This window comes from Ahaetulla prasina, chromosome 1 (genome assembly GCF_028640845.1).
Source record: "Ahaetulla prasina isolate Xishuangbanna chromosome 1, ASM2864084v1, whole genome shotgun sequence".
Classification (NCBI taxonomy): domain Eukaryota; kingdom Metazoa; phylum Chordata; class Lepidosauria; order Squamata; family Colubridae; genus Ahaetulla; species Ahaetulla prasina.
Genome location: NC_080539.1, coordinates 347,154,809 through 347,171,161, shown reverse-complemented (window position 1 = coordinate 347,171,161; position 16,353 = coordinate 347,154,809). Strand labels below are relative to the sequence as shown.

General features: G+C 41.6%; 1 protein-coding gene across 1 annotated transcript in view; it reads left to right on the top strand.

Moving 5' to 3' along the window:
• DAAM1 (dishevelled associated activator of morphogenesis 1) overlaps window positions 1-16,353 on the top strand; it is a 189,700-nt gene that overhangs the window by 164,517 nt on the left and 8,830 nt on the right. The window contains exons 17-23 of the mRNA XM_058162958.1: window positions 4,285-4,369; window positions 6,517-6,623; window positions 7,494-7,582; window positions 9,363-9,531; window positions 11,049-11,156; window positions 11,858-11,918; window positions 14,586-14,717. Coding sequence (XP_058018941.1) covers window positions 4,285-4,369; window positions 6,517-6,623; window positions 7,494-7,582; window positions 9,363-9,531; window positions 11,049-11,156; window positions 11,858-11,918; window positions 14,586-14,717 — 751 coding nt within the window. The remainder of the gene's footprint in view (window positions 1-4,284; window positions 4,370-6,516; window positions 6,624-7,493; window positions 7,583-9,362; window positions 9,532-11,048; window positions 11,157-11,857; window positions 11,919-14,585; window positions 14,718-16,353) is intronic.

Sequence of the window (16,353 nt, the reverse complement as noted above, 5' to 3'; positions counted from 1 at the left end):
TGCATTCTATTCAAAAAGTGGCTCAAAAAATTATACTGTGGAACAGCTTTTATCCCTAAGAAGAAGATTGGACAGGTAATCCTCGAGTTACAAATGTAATAGAGCTTGCCAGTTACATTCGTAACCTGAGGATTCGTTAATGGGATCACATTAAATGAACATGATAGCTCCTGCTTTACCCAATGCATTCACTAATCAAATGTGCAGGTTGTTTAGTGCATATGAGGTATCTCAGGGCATATAAGGTTCCCATGGGAACACCTTGGGAGGCTTAGTGCTGGAACAGGCCACCTGCTTCTGACCACCCAAGGCCTCCCCTGACCCACTGAGATATCTCATGCTTCCACCCCCATCCTCCCCCCCCCCCCGGTTCATCACAGGTTCAGGGCCTGTGGAGACTAAACTTACCTTTCAAAGATCTCCATGATCAAGCGAGCCTCCCTATCATGGTTTCTTCGCCTTCTCCCTGTGCTCCAAAAGGGAAGCAGTGAGAGTAGAGGCAGAGTGGGACATGTGCACCTTGCTCAGGTCGGTTGAGTGATAACTACTTTGGGAGGAGGGTCCATAATTTTAAAACGTTAAATGAATGATCGTAACTCGAGGATGACAAGTACTGTATGTAGAAAAAAATAGCATGTATTGAGGACAGTCTGTACAACTGCAAATTCAGATATTTTTTTTAGCGTAAAAAATGTAGAAATTTAATATGCAGACCAAATTTGGGCTGGTGCCCAGATCTTTAGGCTTCAGTTATAATTCTCTGTATCAGGGGTGTCAAACTGGATTTCTTTGAGGGCTGGATCAATGTTGTAGTTCTCTATGGGCAAGCGGAGTGTGGGGGGGACTGGGATGAACGCCTCCTGCAGCACCCTACTTGCCAAAATGGGGAGTGGGGGGGCGCACGCAGCCCGTTTTAGCTGGCAGAGGCCCCATGGGCTGGTCCTTTGATATTCCCAGGCCGGCCCCATGGGCCAGATCCAGTCCATGGGCCTTGAGTTTGACACACCTTTTTTATATGGTACCGCTCAATTCAAAAAACCATGCTCCTTAATTGCAGAAAGGTCAGCAACAATGTATGTTTGAATGACCACTGTGTAAATGTTTTGTCTTCCACCTTCCCCAGTAATCCTCCAGCTGTTCACAAGGGAAGGTGCCTAATTGTATTCTCAGTATCATGTGTGTTTTAAATTAAATAATTAAAACCATCATTTTAATTATTTGAAGTGGTGATTACCATCCTTGCACCCAGAATTGATTTAATCCACAACCCAGAACAGTGCAGCAACCAGAATTGAAGACAGCCTGATTAGAGTTTAAAGGGAATCTGCTATTCCAGCCCCCATCACTGTGCATAAATTTTCTCCCTCTCTGCCTGTTAAAAATGTGTTGACTTGCATTCACTGACTTGCTTTCAAATGGGGCAAAAGAGATCAGGAATTATTTGCAATGGTGTGGAGAGGGCAAAAGGCACTAATGCCATTGTGTTTCTTCCAAACTAGCCTACCTGACAGGCTGTGAGGATAAATTTGAGTTTGAGATTCATATATTGTAAATAAGCCAATTCTACATATCTTCATCCGGGAGGACCATGTCAAATATCTAGAGAATTACAGTTGAACTACACTGTAACTGTTTTTCTTCTTGTACTGTTGAATTAAGGAAACATTTCTATACATGATCATCAGGCCAGCTCTTTATTTATCCTATACATTTATAAAGCAAACCAGATACTGTTGGCATACATCTCTGAAAAGTTCGGCCTTGCTAGATATTTTATCTCTTTCTGCCTTGATCTGTAGCTCTGGGAAAAATGGTTGGACAATGAGGTCATATTAGATTTCTTCTCAAGCTAGGAAATATTTTTGGTTTTCCATCCCCCCCCCCACCTCTTTCCTGTGAATGTAATATGACCATATATGGTTTTGCATTTTAGGGTTGATTCTTAAACTGTATCAAACAAACCTAGACATTGTTCTTTGCACCTGAGTTAGCTGTGCTCTTGTTCTCTCTCCTCCTTCGCTGGCTTCCCAAATCCTATTGAGGGTCATTGACAGCATCCTCTGAATACCAGCTGTGAGTGCTATCACCTTGATTTATAAACTTCCCCAAAGGATCTCTTTGGCCACTGGGAGAATCATGATGCTGGATTAGATAAAGCTAGTTTGATCCAGCACTGTTATTCTAATGGAAAGGGTGGTGGTCAGGCTTAGCAATGTTCTTTAATTAATTGCACCTTCCTTATTTTCCAGATCCAGTTTTCAAGTCTTCATTTGTTTCATGTGCTTCCACTATTCCAGAAGTTAAAATGGCATCCCTAAACCTGGGCAAGCTTAGATTCCAGGCCTTGCATCTCAGCTGAATCCATTTCACAGTGGCAATATTGGTTGTTTCACTGATGCTTTCTCAGAGGAATGAAGCTTCATTTCATTCATTCAAGCCATCTCCCACCAGGCTCTCTGATTAGAAATTCTCTCCAAGCCATTTTACCATTCCGGCTTCCTCATGGAAACGGAGCATCTTATGACTTTCACATTCTTCACACACACACACACACACACACACACACACACACACACACACACACACGAAACCACCTGAATTCACTTTCTCTGCCCCTCTCTCTTCTCCCGGGTGATGAGAGTATTGCTTTCCATACAGATAAAGACAACAGTTTTGCCACTGAAAAGCCAGAATTGGTAGAGGAGGACTTAGATTTGCCATGCTCATATTGGATGTACTGGAGCCAACAATCATGAGAGCTGATTATTAAATATTCTGGAATTCTCAGCTGAGAGATGGTGCCCAGCCCTCCCCCCTCAGCTGTTTGGCAGCTATCCATGCAATGCAGCAGGGGCTGTAGAGACAGCAGAACCAGTTGTTATGCCTTTATCAGCACACCACTGGCTACACCTAAGCCTTTTTCCTGGCACAGGCATGTGCTTTTCATATTGAAGCATAACTAGTCAGCCCCTGGTTCATTCCCAGATATAATTCTTTCCAGACCCTAAATCAGGTGAAATCCAGCAGATTCTGACAGATGCTGGAGAGCCGGTAGTGGAAATTCTGAGCAGTTCGGAGAACCGGTAGCAGAAATTTTGAGTAGTTTGGAGAACTGGCAAATACCACCTCTGGCTGGCTCCAGAGTGGGGTGGGAATGGAGATTTCGCAATATCCTTCCCCAGGAGTGGGGAGGGAATGGGGATTTTGCAGTATCCTTCCCCTGCCACGCCCACAAAGCCATGCGCACAAAGCCACACCCATAGAACTGGTAGTAAAAAAATTGGATTTCACCACTGCCCTAAATAGCTGATCAGTGTTTTAAAGTTGCTCTGCAACAGTGATTTATCCAATTTCCTAATAAGTTACTACCCTAAGAAAATATTACTTTCCTTTTATATGTCGGTCAAAAGTCTTTCTGCACTGGCTTGTCTCTGGGTTGCAAAAGGTTCCCCATCCCAAAAGTGTATCCTGAGCCTGTTAAAAGTTATGCAAGCTCCCTTCTCCTTTTAACCCTCCTCATGAGGCTAGCTGTTTGTCTCATCGAAGCTAAGCACACCCGTTCAACTTCTCTTGCAAGCTGTCGCATCCTGTCAACAAGTTTCATCATTTAAATCCTTGTGACAGCCAGTGCTGTAACTACCTTCCATCTCAGATAGTCTGTGCTTAGCAGCAGCTGCCAACAAAGATAATTATTGTGGTTTTCTGGACACGCGTACTGTTTTTGCTGGCCTCCTTCCTCCCTGCATTGTCAGAGAAGAGCTTTTCCTATCTCCCCCCATCCTCTTCTATAAATATTCTCTAGGGGCATCTTCATGCAGGGTATGTGTGTGTTTGTTTTTCCAGGCCTCAAGTGTGAGTACCAAACACCCTCCCGTACATAAAAGCCCCAAGACAGTCCTGCTGACCCAGCAAATATTCTTTGCGAGTCCATAGAGCAGGCAGGCTCCAGAATCCATTCCTTGGAAAGAAATACAGAACCTCTTGCAAAACATTCATTTCCCTAATTCATTATTCATTTCACTGCCAAAGGCAGGCTCTAAATTTCCCCCTCTCCTCTCTGTCACACATACATACACTTAAATCATTCTAAGTTTGTTAATGCTTATTTGTTAACTAACCCCAAAATAAAAATCAGTCCAATTAAAAGCAGCATAAGGGTAATGTTTAGAAATTTAGCAAATTTTACAGTAATGAGATAGACAGACAGACAGACAGACAGACAGACAGACAGACAGACCAACTTCCATGCTTCTGTAACAATGTTCTGTTGTCTTGCATTTCCAGGCTTAAACTATCAAATGATGAAATTAAACGTGCAATTTTAACAATGGATGAACAGGAGGACCTGCCAAAGGATATGCTTGAACAGGTGAGTACAGAAGGTGTTCAGTTCTGGACAGAAACATTAAAAATGTACGTTCAAAATTCACCATTTGTTTTTTTTATAAATAATTTTTATTCAACATTTTTAACCTTTAAAATCACAACTATACTATTACAGCTTTCCGTTATTGGAATTTTTTCTTAATTACAACTTATCCATAGGCCTATTGTTTTATACATATTCTTATTTCATAGTTACTTATTTGTATAATATATACAAAATTTACATGTCTACTAAACTCTAAATATATATTTTTATCATTTTGTTATCTTTCCTATACATTCACTATACATTGATTTTAAATTTCTTTTCAAGCCAATTATACCACCTGTTCCACATCACATAATATACTGTTTCCTCTCTGTCCTTTAATTCCTTTGTTAATTTGTCCATTTCTGCACATTCTGGCACCTTTTTTATGATCATTGCGTTTGATGGACCATCTAGGTAAGATCTCTGCTCCCACCATTCCAGGCCCGTTGGGTGTTGTTTTTTCCTCCTGATCTATGCAAGTAGAAGAGTTTAGCTCTGAGTTAAAGAAGGAACCAAGAGATGTTAAATGGTTGCCTCAAGAAAGTAGAAAATGTGAGAAAGAGACTTGGAACAGCTCCACCCTAACTTGTTGTATTATTAGCAACTTTTAAGAAGCATGTCTTTTGAAGAAAAATTAGAAAGTGTAAGAAAGAAGTCTCCTTTGATGCTATCTGTGAATGATCCTCCATCACACACACACACACACACACACACACACACACACACACACCACTATTCATCGACTGCTGTAGGCAGAGATGCAGCTGATAAGTTCTATCCCAGCTGAAGAGTCAAACTGGGTGAAGAAAGATCACCACACCTTAGCAGGTGACTAATCTGAAATCAGTTCGTTCTGAATGGAGGTTTCACTGGCTTTCTTTATGAGAAGAAAAATATTTTAGGGAAACAATTATTTCTTTTTAATTTAAAAAAGGAGATGGGAACTTGATCTGCCTCAAGGTACTCTTTAAAACATTCTTTCAGTTGTGTTGTATACTGTCCAGAATCAGTTGCTTTGTGAGATGGGTGGCTATATAAATTAGATAGATGAATAAATAAATAATTCAAGGCCAAGTGTAACTCTCATTCTTTAAGTGGGAGTTACCTCTTGATTCATACAGTCCTCAGCCTACTCAGCCTTTCTGTATAGCTTATGGAGCTCAAATGAACCCTAATCACTGAATCCGACTGCCTGCCTGATTAGCCATTAGCTGACTGGTAGGGAGGCAGGCAAGCATGTAAGAATATCACTTGTATTAGGGAAACAGCAATGGGACCCTACTCTATCTTTCCTACTCAATAGCAATAGCACTTACTTATACCGCTTCATAGCCTCTCTAAGCAGTTTACAGAGTCAGTTTATTGCCCTCAACAAAATGGGTCCTCATTTTACCAACCTCAGAAGGATGGAAGGCTGAGTCAACCCTGAGCTGGTGAGAATCGAACTGCAGTACTGTATTCTAACCACTACGCCACTACGGCTCCTCAAATACTGGTAATCTTCACTTGATCACATTTCAGGTGATTGCTACTGGCTCACATTTACAGCTGGTTGCAGCATACCATGATGATTGCAGCAGCAGGAGAAAATGGCAAAGTATGCCCTTTGGATATGCCAGATTTGCTTAGTGACTATCTGATTCACTTAACAACCATGGTGACTCATTTCATGAACATTGTAAAATTGAGTCAGGTCACATAGTGACCCGCTTAATGACTGCAATGACTTATGTCCAAAATTCTGGGCTCAGTTGTGGTCATAAGTTGAGAACTACCTGTACTGTTGGTAATAATACTGCCTAGAGGCCATCTGTGAGAAAATGGCCAGTTAAGAAATTTGAAATAGATACACATACACCAATTGCTCTCCCCAGTTATTCTTAAAAATGGAATAGGTATCTTAACAACCTCATACATTGCAAGCTTATCCATCTGTGTTTCCAGGCCACCGATGAGTTTGTCCACTAAATAATTATTTCTTACCCACCTCCTCAGTAGAAAATCTTGAAGCCTACATATCTGTGCTTTCTCTTGTGCTGTAAGAAGTTGAATTCCTGAGAGAAGATTGTTCGTCTAAAATACCTATTTTTCTTTTTTAGCTTTTAAAATTTGTTCCTGAAAAAGCTGACATTGATCTTTTGGAAGAACACAAGCATGAGTTGGATCGGATGGCCAAAGCTGACAGATTTCTCTTTGAAATGAGCAGGTGAATTTGCCAGCTGCTTCCCTTCTACTGTTGCTGTCTACACCAGCAACAGGAACTCAAAATAACTAGGGAAATGTGTAGAAAGGAAGGTTGTTTTCCTAGCCACGCAGACCTTAGATGTCAAACTAAATCGCGTCATGTGAGGTATCATGACATATCACAATGTATTTTGCCTTTGCGGAGTTGGGGTGAGCGTGGCCCACATGTGACGAATCCGGCTCCTGGGCCGCCAGTTTGACAGGTCTGATGTAAACTATGTATTGAAGAAAAAGAACAAAATTACAATCTGGGCTTTTTATACTGCTGAAATTGGTATTCTAGCCTATTGAGATTGATTTGGTTGATGTAATTATTGCTGTGAAGGAGGAAAGAGATAAATACAGAAAATGAATGATATGGAAAGGTATGTCTCAGTTGTATTAAGGATTTGAGAAAATGGCCACAGGAAGCTTGGGGAGATGGAGCTCTTTAAAGTGCTTACAGGCTAAAGATGTTCCATTGTTTCTCTTTCCGTTTAATTTCAGTGTGTTTTCTTATTGAATCATGTTGATTTGTAAGCCACTTTTGCCTTTGCTGTATGCAGTGGCAATACAGAATACAGGACCACCTTCTGTAATCTGATGGCTTCAAGTTACATTCCAAGCTTTGATCATGTTATTTTAGGAACTGTAAGTTGAATTGAAAGGACATCAGATTTTATGGAGCTTGAAAGTCACAGAATAATTATGTGATGATAATCTTTGCAGATGATTGCTCTGACTTTCCAAAAGGCAACACTGCAGTTTAACCTGAAACATGTCATTTTTCTTCCAGCTTTTACTAACCTTGAGAAATGTGGCTCTTTTACTGTTTTACTCCTTTTTCTTGTAGGATAAATCATTACCAGCAAAGGCTGCAGTCCTTGTATTTTAAGAAGAAGTTTGCTGAGAGAGTTGCTGAAGTTAAACCCAAAGTTGAAGGTAAAGTATGTCCTCAAGGAAAAGGTTCTGTTTGATGAAACCAGTCAAGGAAGCCAACCTCTCTTGAGCTGAATCAAAGTGCCAGGAACCTTCCTACAATATTTGAAATAAATATTTGAAACAAGGAAAATCTTTCAAATTTTATTTTAAATTTTGAACAAAACAGTGGTGGCAAGGGAGACGGATGGGATATCATGTTAATGAGAATAGACTATTTTAATTTTGATGAACTATTAAAGGATTAATGGTGATGAGAACACCTAATAGTTGAAATGTTTATTTATTTATTTATTTATTATTTATATTTCTATACCGCCCTTCTCCGAAGACTCAGGGCGGTTTACAGCCAGAATAAAATAATTACACAAAAGTTAAAAAACAGAATAAATCTTTAAAAATCTAATTCAATTGGCCGAAATTTAAAAATAGCGAAATAAAATTATAAAAAACAAGCCCCAATAAAACCCCCGTTAAAATTACCATTAGGCCAGCCCTGCTCGATGAAACAAAAAAGTCTTGAGCTCGCGCTTAAAGGTCCGGAGGTCAGGGAGTAGACGTAGCCCCAAAGGTAGTTCATTCCACAGGGCAGGTGCCCTCACAGAGAATGCTCTTCCCCTGGGAGTCGCCAGCCGGCATTGCTTAGCTGACGGCAACCTGAAGAGGCCCTCCCTGTGAGAGCGCACAGGTCGATGGGAGGTTGTTTGTGGCAGTAGGCGGTCCCGTAAGTAACCCGGTCCCAAGCCATGGAGCGCTTTAAAGGTGATAACCAACACCTTGAATTGCACCTGGAAGACCACCGGCAACCAGTGCAGGCTGCGTAGGAGAGGTGTTATATGGGAGCTACAAGATGCTCCCTCTATCCCCCGCGCAGCCGCATTCTGTACCAGTTGGAGCCTCCTGGTGCTCTTCAAGGGGAGCCCCATGTAGAAAGCATTGCAGTAATCCAGGCGAGAGGTAACGAGGGCATGAGTGACCATGCATAAAGAATCCCGGTCCAGGAAGGGACGCAACTGGTGAATCAGGCGTACCTGATAAAAAGCTCCCCTGGCAACGGCCGTCAAGTTATTCACAGAATTATTCACAGAACAGGAATTGGGTATGTCTAGTTTAATGAAAAGAAGGACTAGGGGTGATATGAGAGCAGTGTTCCAGTATCTGAGAGGTTGTCACGGGGAGGAGGAGGCCAAGCTGTTCTCCAAAGCACCTGAAGGCAGGACAAGAAGCAATGGATGGAAACTAATCAAGGAGAGAAGCAACCTAGAGCTAAGGAGAAATTTCCTGACAGTGAGAACAATCAATCAGTAGAACAACTTGCCTCCAGAAGTTGTGAATACTCCAACACTGGAAGTTTTTAAGAAGATATTGGTCTTCTTAAATGGTAATATGTCTAAAATGGTATAGGGTTCATTCTTGAGCAGGGGTTGGACTAGAAGATCTCCAAGATCCCTTCCAACTCTGTTACTCTGTTCAAGGATCTAAAAACACATGTGTCAAAAAAAATTAATGGTCATTTTTATTAGCAAACCTATCTCTTTTCATCTTCTTTTCTAACTTGGTTGTTTTATAAGAAGTCATTTGAATGACACCTGTAATTTTCATCTTTTTTTAAAAAATGTTATGTTTTTCCTTTTTTGCCAACTCTGTGATCATTTCTTGGGTAACTTCCTTTCTGTTTGTGAAATTCCAGCTGCTTTATAAATCATTCCATTAAATTCATATTAATGCTCTCTAGTCACCATCATATTGTCTGACCGGATCTTCTTTTACTTGCCCTTTCTAGCCATTCGAACTGCTTCCATCCAGGTATTCCAGAGCAAAAGCCTGAAGCAGCTGCTTGAAGTGGTTTTGGCTTTTGGCAACTACATGAACAAGGGCCAGAGAGGGAATGCTTATGGCTTTAAAATTTCTAGCCTGAACAAGATTGCAGATACCAAATCCAGCATTGACAAGTGAGCAGCTTCAAGCATATGATCATTTGGGGGCAGGGGGAGGGGTGTTGGAAGACTGTCTTTAAAGAATCTAGATCAGGGGTGTCAAACTCAAGGCCTGGAGGCCGGATCCGGACTGCAGGATATTTAGATTTGGCCCATGGAGGGTGCCCTGGAAACAGTGAAGGACCGGCCCACGGTACTCCTACCAATGAAAACAGGGTCCCGAGCTCCGTTTTTGGCTGCCATGGCCTCCTGCAACCCTGTCAGTGAAAACGGAGCTTGGGAGGGCTGCCACAGGTGCCCCTGACAGTGATGTCAAGCTGGCCACGCCCACCCTGGCCAAACCCACCCTGGCCCCCAGCGGTCAAACACAATCCTGATGCAGCCCTCAGTGAAAGTGAGTTTTGACACCCCTGATCTAGATAATCTGTTTCTTCTAGAGCAGGCTGCAGCTGCACTACATTGTCAAGAACTTTCCCCTCAAAAGGAGAAGATTGGAGAGAAGATTATTATTATCTAATAAAGATGGATTTTTAAAAAGTCTCCTCAGAAGGGAGGAGCGCAGGGGCTCCTTTAAAGCAGCCAGAATAATCCCTCCCCCAAAGTACTAACAACCTCTTAAGTTCTGGCACACACTTTCAGCCACATAGAGCACGGGTGTCAAACTCATGTCGTCATGGTGGTCTCACATGACATATCATGACTTTTTTCCCCTTTGCTAAATGGGTGTGGGCGTGGCCAGCACGTGACTCATCCAGCCCGCAGGCCCCGAGTTTGACAGGCCTGACAGAAGATCCAGGATGGACAATTTTATGCTGGATAACATTGCCTTAACTTGTCCACAAAACAGAATGAATCTCAGATAACAGTAAAACGTCCCTCTTCACCACCACATAAGAAATCAAGTTTTACAGATATTATAGTGACCATGCAGTAGAACATCCTGTTCCTCCCTCCCTAGTAGGGACTGAAGAAGCTTAATGAGGACAGCTAGATGACAACCCTAATGCTACATGGATGGAGACATTTTTAGCATTCATGAGAGGCAAAGAATTGTGTGAGAAAGGCAGCTTTTTGCTTAGAAAGAACTAGAAAGAGCTGACGCATAAATGCTTCTGTGCCACATGATGTTTCAATCCATGTTTTGAATGTCTGTAGAAATTGATGTCGTCAAATTCTCTTGCCACTGAATGTAGCACTGGCCACCAGTCATGTTAGTTTTAAAAGAGAATTAGAAAAATTCATGGAGGACAGAGCTATCAGTAATTACTATTTTGAACAACTGTGCGCTGCCCTCTGAATCACAGATAGCATATCTCAGATACACACTATTGAGAAGCAAGTATTTTGTAGTCCAAATTGGACCTGGTTGATCATTGTGTGTCATCACAGTATTGAACTCTTCACCTGAACTCTGGAAAGGTATAGCTATTTTCCTTGGGGTGAATTAAATGTCACTTACTTTCTCTTTGTTGAAAAGTAATGTTCCATGTTATGGTTCATGTTATTAATCGTTGTAATCATCTTTATCCCAGGAACATAACCTTGTTGCACTATCTCATCACAATCATAGAAAAAAAATATCCCAAAGTATTCAGCTTACATGAAGAATTAAAACACGTCCCTGGAGCTGCCAAAGTAAAGTAAGTATGTATTTAGGAAACTGTTATTACTGCTAATTTCTTTGTATGAACTTTTTTGTTGTTAGTTTGTGAAGTCGTGTTCAACTCATCAAAACCCCATGGACAACGTTCCTCCAGGCCTTCCTATCCTCTACCATCCTTTGGAGTCCATTTAAGCTCACACCTACTGCTTCAGTGACTCCATTCAGCCACCTCGTTCTCTCTCGTCCCATTCTTCTTTTGCACTCAATCTTTCCCAGCATTAAGTTCTTCTCCAGTGAGTCCTTCCTTCTCATTAGATGGCCAAAATATTTGAGTTTGTATGAACGTACATATAGCAAAAAATGTTCTCAGATTCAAGAAGAGTAAGTAGCAAAAAAAAAGTTCTTTTTCAGATTGGGTCAATTCGCAGAAAGGTTGCTTGGGACTGATTTTAGAAAAAATGCAGAGTAGGAATTCTCCCAACCTTTCCGAGTACTTTACTTTCAGAAAGAGCGTTTGTATTTTACATCGGTAAATGAATTGTGCCAGTTTCAACCTCAAGGCTGTCTTCATCAACATGTGCCAGGGCTAACTAAATTGCTATAGATAAGATGCTAATCTAAAAATAAGAGTATTTTTTCCCCTCCAGTCAGAGAAGTGCAGAGTGTGTCAGAGCTTACATTATAAAATTTTGCTAGGAGTAGCTTGAAAATTTCATGTCTTTCCTTTTTTTCTGGCAGTATGACTGAACTGGAGAAGGACATTGGCAACTTGAGGAGTGGGCTCAGGGCTGTGGAGACAGTAAGTGTTGCTTATCCAATTAATGGTTCCCTACTTTCATTTCAAGACAGGCCACGTGGGGGGGGCATCTGAGCATGGGTTAGCATTCATTCTTGGAGGGAGGGGGGGAAAAACAGGTGAAGCCCTTGTTATCTCTTGTCTAAGAAAATGGTTTGTCTTTCCTGTCCTGCTTCTTGTTACTTATTACAGCTTTATAGCTCTGTTAATGACCTCAGTAGCTTTTTTGCTTACTTGCTTTCATCATGAGGGATTTTTTTTTAAAAGAAAAAAGTTTGGCCTTCGTAGTTCTAACAGCACAGAGATAGTTTTGAAATGTTTGGAAGCCCATGTGGCAGTCAGGTCTACAGCTGCTTTCAATCAACTTTAATCAGCAAAGCCAACTGCAGACCTTTGTTCCAGTATGTCCTTCACACATATATACCTCCCCCATCTCAGGAATGTTTGGACATTTTGACAAGGGGTAGTGTGCATGTGGTAGATTAGGTGAATTACCTCCAGAAATTGAGCTGAAGGGAGTTGAGCTGAGATCAGTAGGCCGAGGTTCCTCTTAAAGTATATCAGTTTTATGTTTGCAAAAATGTTTGCAAAAATAAAAGATGAATTAATATGTCATTCTAGCCCTGCCGTAATACTGTTGAGCAAATGATCCTTATCAATAATAAAGAAAATAAAAACGATGTTGCAGGGAACAGATTCCTCTGTTAGATTGAGAGGAAAGTTGAGGTGATAGCAAGGGTTATTTGAAGGTCTAACTGCATCAGGACATCAGAACTTTCAATAGCATGGAATGGGTCATGTATAAGGCACACATGAAGATGTAGACAGAGATAGGCAATCCTTTGATAGACACAGAGAGTGCCTGCAATATTTGGATGGCTGCTATGGAAGGAGAAAATTGCATGGCATAGACCAGAGGTCTCCAACCTTGGTCACTTTAAGACTTGTGGACTTCAATTCCCAGAGTTCTGGGAGTTGAAATCCACAAGTCTTAAAGTGGCCAAGGTTGGAGACCCCTAGCATAGACTACATGAGTAGAAGCAGAATTTGTCTTCTAGGATCGAACCATAAGAGCTTTTAAAGGGGTGGAAGTGTTCTTTAAAAAAATACTTGAATGATTTTGTTTGAAAAACTCACGGAAGACTGGCTTTAGAAGAATGGACTGGTGTCTTGAGGCTGCTCATACCAGCATGCTAGAACCAATTGTTAAATTTTCAAGAATGTTATGAGCACCAGTTGATAGGAGAGCTGAACTGTAACACCTAGCACAGCAGCCAGCTGTTTGGCAGCTAGCAGCATAGTGCAATGTACCCGGCAGATCTGGCTGTTATTATACATTTATTAGCACACCACTGAATAATGGACTGATGGATGAAACAGAAAAGCCAAAATTTCATTCGGAAAAACAGAAGTTCACAGAATAATGATGATCATTAACATACCATAAAGCAGGGGGTCTCCAACCTTGGCAACTTTAAGCCTGGAGGACTTCAACTCCCAGAATTCCCCAGCCAGCTTTGCTGGCTGGGGGATTCTGGAAGTTGAAGCCCTCCAGGCTTAAAGTTGCCAAGGTTGGAGATCCCTACCATAAAGAATATCTTAAATTGATTGGGCCCCGCTTGCAATGAGAGCCTGATCATGGGACAATGCATTTTGAAGCTCTTATCCCTCTACTTGCATAGGAGATGGTTGTGCATATATGGTTGTGTTTATGGCAGAATGAATATTCAGTTGCACAAAGTCCCTAACACATTGGTAAATAAGAAATTCCAAGCTAGAAGACGCTGCCATTCTTCTCAAAATAACATTGCCCTTCTTATATATGTCTTACCAATATAACTGCACAACCTCCAAGGCTTTGCTAGCTTCTGTCAGTGCCCATCCATCAGGATCAGATGCTTCTTCCTAGTGGTATCAATTCTATGGAATACCCTCCTCTGAATGGGTCCCATCATTCCATGATTTGGGGATTTCACAGAGAGCTTTTATTATCCAGGTTTATTTGTATAAAATCAATCTGATAGTTGACCTTTGTGCTATAATTTAAACTGGCTGTAGAGGAAATGCTTGGCCAGTTTGGTCTGATGGTTAAGGCATCAGGCTAGAAAGCAGGAGATCAAGTCCGCCTTAGCCATGAAAGCCTGTTGGGTGACTTTGAACTGCCAAAATCACTCTCAGCCCAACGTATCTCACAGGGTTGCTGTTGTGGGGGCGGAAAGGAGAGAAGAAGATGCGTTGGATATGTTGGATATTTTCTGCTTCGTTGCTTTTTATTTAACAGAAACATGAAATGTGCTTAATAAAAATGAAGGGCTGAAACAGAACTGGGAGTTGTCCCTCCATAGCTCCTTGCATTCAGTTCCTTAACATTTATCCAGTGCCAGGATATTCGGCCAATTTTATCCATAGTTCACATCAGCCGGGATTTGTTCAACTAAAAGCTACTGGGAAGACAGATAATTTATTCAGCTGGCTAACCCAACTGAACAGCTTGTTTCCCACATGAGTGCAGTATTTATGCATTTTTCATGTTACATCATCAGAAATAGTTTTCTTGGAGTGTACATTGGGGGGTCTTGGACATGAGCTGTTTGGGGATTTCTAAATTTCAATCATTATCTGGGATTATGACTACCTCTGTCTGGAGTAACATGAATTGTTTTTCTAAAGGAACTGGAATACCAAAAATCCCAGCCTTCCAATCCAGAGGACAAGTTTGTTTCTGTGGTTAGCCAATTCATCACTTTGGCCAGCTTCAGCTTCTCAGACGTAGAAGATCTTCTAGCAGAAGCCAAAGAACTGGTAAGAAATCATTATTAGAGGTATGCAGCATTTGATCTGACACAGACTGCTGCTGATACAGATACAGCGATGAGACTCACACTGGATTCAAAGCACTCTCTCATCTCCTTCAGATCCAAATATTGCACATACTTATTATACATCTCTGCCTATCTAGAACTTTATGGGATTTTGGACGCTATGCCTTGAATTTTGACCATGGTTCAATGTATTTCTTTTTTACATAATCAGTTTAACTAAAGTTGAGAAGGTATGAATGGTCTGTAGCCACACCTGGGGTCTGGGATTATATAAAACCTTGAACTAAAACCTTTCTCTCCCAAAGCTCCTCTTGCTATATATATATATATATATATATATATATATATATATATATATATATATTTGTTTTCTGAGGTTTTCGCGGGTGTTTGTATGTAGGTCTTTGGTTATTCGGGTTTTCTCCCGCGTAAAATTGGAACGACACTCATCTCTAGAACAAAATGCTTAGCTGACGAACAACACCTAAAAACCGAACTACACACTCTCACAAACGTACTAACATCCAATGGATTCCAGAGAAATAAGATTACCAAACTAATCCAAAAAGAACCCCCCACTAAAACCCAAGACAGAGAGCAAGAAAATGGCACAGCCCTCCTCCCATATATAAAAGGCACCACAGACAGAATCAGCAAGATCCTCCACAAACATAACATCAAGACAGCATTCTGCACAAACCAAAAAATATCCACCATCCTAAGAAACCCCAAAGACAAAATTGAGTTAGAAAATCAAGGAGTATATGAAATCCCATGCACCGCCTGCCCCACCACATACATTGGACAAACCAACAGAAGAATAAGTGCACGCATTGAAGAACACAAGAACTCATTCAAAAAAGAGGAACCAACTTCTTCCCTGGTCCAACACTTTAAAGTCACAGGACACGATATTGACTTTAAAAAGACCAGAACTATCGCCAAAACTGAACACTTTAACAACAGAATAATCAGAGAAGCCATCGAGATAGAAAAACGCCCACACAGCATGAACAAACGAGATGATACCTCCTGCCTACCAGCCATTTGGAAACCTGCCCTTATTGACAAACGTGTCCCTAACACGAGGAATGACACCAGACCCACACTCACGAGGTCCACACAGGATGTCACCACCACACATCCACCCAGAAAGCACACCCAAACCCACACTGATCAGGAAGCACGACCAAGGACCAGAAGCCAGACCGCAGCTGCAACATTAGCCATTTCAAACCCCTCCAATCCATACATGCAGCAAACTGACAACCACTATGAAGATGTAGCACGACCACGAACACGAAGCCAAACAGCAGCAGTGCAGCTCACCAGCTCAAATCCCCTTGCAACTCAGACTAATCCTAGCACAACCAAGCCCCCCCCCCAACAGGACACACCCCCCGCCAATCACAGCACAAAAACCCCATCCAATCAGAGCACAGCCAAGCTCCCACCCAATCAGTTCAAACCCCACTAGCAGTTAAAAGGAAGAAACAGCTGCAATCACACATTGCTCCCAGAAGCACGAAGCCTGAAGATGACGAATGAGACTTCGTCGAAACGTCGCCAAGACACTTCCAATTTTACGCGGGAGAAAACCCGAATAACCAAAGACC